We start from the raw sequence: 3,663 nt of genomic DNA on the forward strand, positions 1-3,663 counted from the left end.
GGGTGGCTAGGGAAGGTTTTCTTTTGTTTTGAATAAATCTTCTGTGGTTTGCCGCTGATCGGGCTGCAGTGCAATCCTGAGTTTGAGCAGCCCTTCCATTCTTCTTTCTTTGGGCATGCGCCTCTGCTGTGCATTTGTGTTTGTGCGTCTCTTCAGATACTTTGTTTCTTTTTTCTGTCTTTTTTCCATTTTGCGTGACAGTGGGCACACACAACCACACGCGCAGGACACACACATTGCAGTGCAGGAGGATTCTTCTTTTGTACTCGGTGCTGGCAGTTGTGCGTGGCTGCTGCTCCCCAGTTGTGTTGGTGAGGGAGGAGGCGCGTGACGGCGCCCGGTGGAGAGAGAAGGCACCGACCGCTGCTGACGGTGACGGTCTTGGCTGCAGGTAATCTGACGGGATGGCGTGACTGGTGTCACAGTTAACCGAGATGGATGAGGACCGCACCGCATCTCTTTTTCGTCTCATCATCCTCTCAGTCCACGGCAGACACACACACGCAAAGTGCGGCGGCGGCGTTACCACCATCCGGAATTCTATGAGCCAATCAGACTGCAAAATTGATTTGGGATCTTTTTTCCCCGTGTCTGAGTGCTGCCGCTGTGCTTTTTCTTTTTCTTCCTGTGTATGCCGTGCACTTATGATTTTGCTGTTTGTTGTGCAATGCAGAACCATCTGTTACACTAGCGGCACCAATGGTCATGTGTCTTTTTGACAGGATCGTGCAACTTGGCACGGTGGCTGTGTGAGACTGCGCGGGTGGTGGGAGGGCGGTGACATCACCGGGCTGACTGCGTCTGCGCTTCTTTTTGTCGCTGGTTGTGCTTTGGTGGGAATGTCTGAGGTTGGATGCTTCTGCGTGCCACTGTGTTACTGTTGTTTCTGCCTTCTTCCCCTCTGACCGTGCAGTTAGAGATACTTTGGCTTGATCAGCACAACTATCGTTTCAAGGTATTAGTTATTGCTCGCGGCAGTATTAGGACAAGTAGTATTGGTATAGCGATCTATCGGATTTGTGCTTTTGGATTCTCCATCCATAGGAAGGGATTTATTAGAAAGGTGCTACGGTCGACGGTGCGAGTGTGACACACCACGACAGCCCTGTTGGTACCTGTTTGGGTCGGTGGATGCAGTCTGCTGTGGGTGCGTGTCCGCGCAGCCGGCACCGTGTGCGGTGCAGGGCCATTGCGGCTGTGCGTGTGGCGCTGCTCGTGGTGTTGTCGCTGGTTGCGGCGGCGGCATGGATGCCCGCGGTGCATGCGGTGGTGTTGCGACTGCGGGGCGGCACGGTGGACAGAGCCATCACGGTTGGCCACGCCGTGGACACGGTGCTGATGGACGGCGTGTACATCACGAACGGCGTGGCTGTGGTGTTCGACGTGGCGGCGATGCTTCCCGGCGCGCTGCGCATCGAACTGAGGAACTGCGTGTGCGACGGCGGTGTGCAGATCCACGTGCGGGGCTACAGCGGCGAGCCGGCGAGTGACCGGAGCCTGGAGGTGAGCGTGAGCGGGCTGTCCGGCGGCTACTGCTCGCTTGTGTTTGCGCACAACCTGCCGGCACACACGAACGCGACGGTCCGTGACTCGACGATTGTGGCGGCGGGGCCGATGCGCTACTCGCAGCTGAGCGGGCTGACGGACGCGGTGGCGTCGCCGCTTGTGCTGCACGCGACGTCGCTGTTGCAGTCGCAGCTGCGTGTGAGCAACACTGTGCTGAGGTCGTTGCAGGCGGGCGGGTCGGCGGTGTACGTTGGCGGCGACGTGGACCTGCTGTCGAGCGCGGTGGTGCTTGACGGCGTGTCGCTGGAGGCGTCGGGCGGTCCGACCGCGTCCGCGTTGCATGTGGCGTCCTCGTCGCGCCTCAGTCTGCGGAGCCACTCGGTGTTCTCCGTGACGAGTGTGTCGGTTGTGAGCAGCGGCGGCGGCATTGTGCTTGGAGAGCGCCTCGCGGTGTTTGATTCGGTGCTGCGCTTCGTGCGCGTCGAGGGGTCTGTCGCGTCTTCGCTGGTGCGCTGCGACGGTGGGACGATCGATGCCGGCGGGTGGCTGGACCTGCACGACGTGTGGGCGGTGGGCGAGGCGTCGTCGGTGGCGTCGCTGTCGGGTGTGACGCTGAGCGGCGGCACCGTGTCGATTGCACGCTGCGCTGCCACCGGCGCGACGCTTGTCTCCGGGCCGGCGATCACGAGCGGCGTCGTGTCGGTGCAGTGCAACCGTGCCGGCGGCCGGGTGCTGCGGAGCAGCGGCGACTACCGCATGGCCGGCCTGCCCTCTGTGAGCGTGGTGCCGTGCGACGGCTGTGCGGCTGAGCTGGCGTGCTTCGATGCGCTGACGGCGTCGTTCTCCGACTGCGTGTGCAGCTGCCGTGCCGGCGGCGTGGGCGAGGCGTGTCTGCCGTTCGACGTGCCGCCTGCGAGGGCCGGTGGCGGTGGTGGCGGTGCGCAGGATTGCGTGAGTGGCGTGACGCTGACGGAGTCGGTGACGGTTGGCGGCGGGCGTGCAACGGCGTGCTTCGACTCGGTGGTGTTCGGCGGGCCGATCATCGTGGCGGTGGACCTGCGCTTGATGGACGCGTTCGCTGACGCGCTGAACGTGACGCTGCGCCACTGCGTGCTTGCGGGCGGCGCGCAGCTGCGGATTGGCGGCCTCAGCGAGAGCACGGCGCGCCTGATGCCGCACGCTTTCGTCAACATGACGAATGTGACGTCGCTGGAGGTCACGATCGTGCTGCATGGCGCGATGCCGCCGCACTCGAGTGTGCTGCTGGCGAACTCAACGCTGCGCGCGACGGTTGACGGGTCGCAGTACGTGCCGACGACCCCTGGCCACGCGGGATCCCGGTACGGCCCCGCGCTTGTCCTGGACGGCGTCCGGCTTCTGTCGACGCGGTTTGTCATGACGCGGTCGACGCTGGTGTGCGGCGGGGGTTTGTGCGCTGCGATCCTCGTGGAGCGCGGCCTTGGCGTGAGCCTGTCCAGCGTCTTCTACATGGACAACTGCGCTGTCCTGTCGCAGTCGCACTTGATGCACGCCCTTGCGTCGGACCTGCGTGTCAGCGGCGGCTCCGTGTTCTCCATACAGAACAGCTTGTGGAGTGCGCCGAGCACCGAATACTACAAGGGAGCGTGTATGTTTGGGGACGTTGTGGTGGATGGTGGCAGCGTGATGCAGATTGTGTCCAGCACTTTCCGTCTTGGCTTCGCCATGCTCATTGCAAACACGCTGACCGTGGCTGGCGGCAGCTGGCTGGTGCACCGCGACAACGAGTTCCGCGCCGCCTACGTTGTGTACGTGGCCAATGAGAACGGTGTGGCGTTCCGCGGTCGGAGTGTGTGGTCGATACTTGACAACAACTTCACGTACGGCTCGTACTCGTCGACCACTGCGTACATGACAAGCAAGTGGTCACCACCATCCGACACGCGCCCGACCATCTACGGCATGTGCAACGAGGCAATAGGCTCACCTGTGACGGATTACCAAGGAGAGCTTAATATTGGGACGCCCGTGACGGTGCTGGACTGTGGTGCGTGCACGGTGGACGCCGTGTGCTTTGCAGCGAGGACGAGCAGCATCAGCGGCTGTGAATGCGTGTGCGCTGCTGGCGGCTACGGTGACACGTGCCTGCCAGCTGCGGCTCCGGACGGCCTTGGACCG

At 62.4% G+C, this 3,663-nt stretch overlaps 1 protein-coding gene across 1 annotated transcript, besides 1 other annotated feature; it reads left to right on the plus strand.

Annotated features, from left to right (window-relative positions):
* Positions 1–3,663: a sequence feature (areas not merged during assembly with more than two copies in the genome that could not be assigned to a particular haplotype).
* Tc00.1047053510633.9 (dispersed gene family protein 1 (DGF-1), putative) lies at positions 1,132–3,663 on the plus strand (the record flags this gene model as incomplete). Its single annotated transcript, XM_797993.1, has 1 exon — positions 1,132–3,663. A coding segment is annotated over one exon (2,532 nt), but the record flags the coding sequence as incomplete, so codon positions are not given.

Source organism: Trypanosoma cruzi, genomic scaffold, assembly GCF_000209065.1.
Source record: "Trypanosoma cruzi strain CL Brener 1047053516801 genomic scaffold, whole genome shotgun sequence".
NCBI classification, from domain to species: domain Eukaryota; phylum Euglenozoa; class Kinetoplastea; order Trypanosomatida; family Trypanosomatidae; genus Trypanosoma; species Trypanosoma cruzi.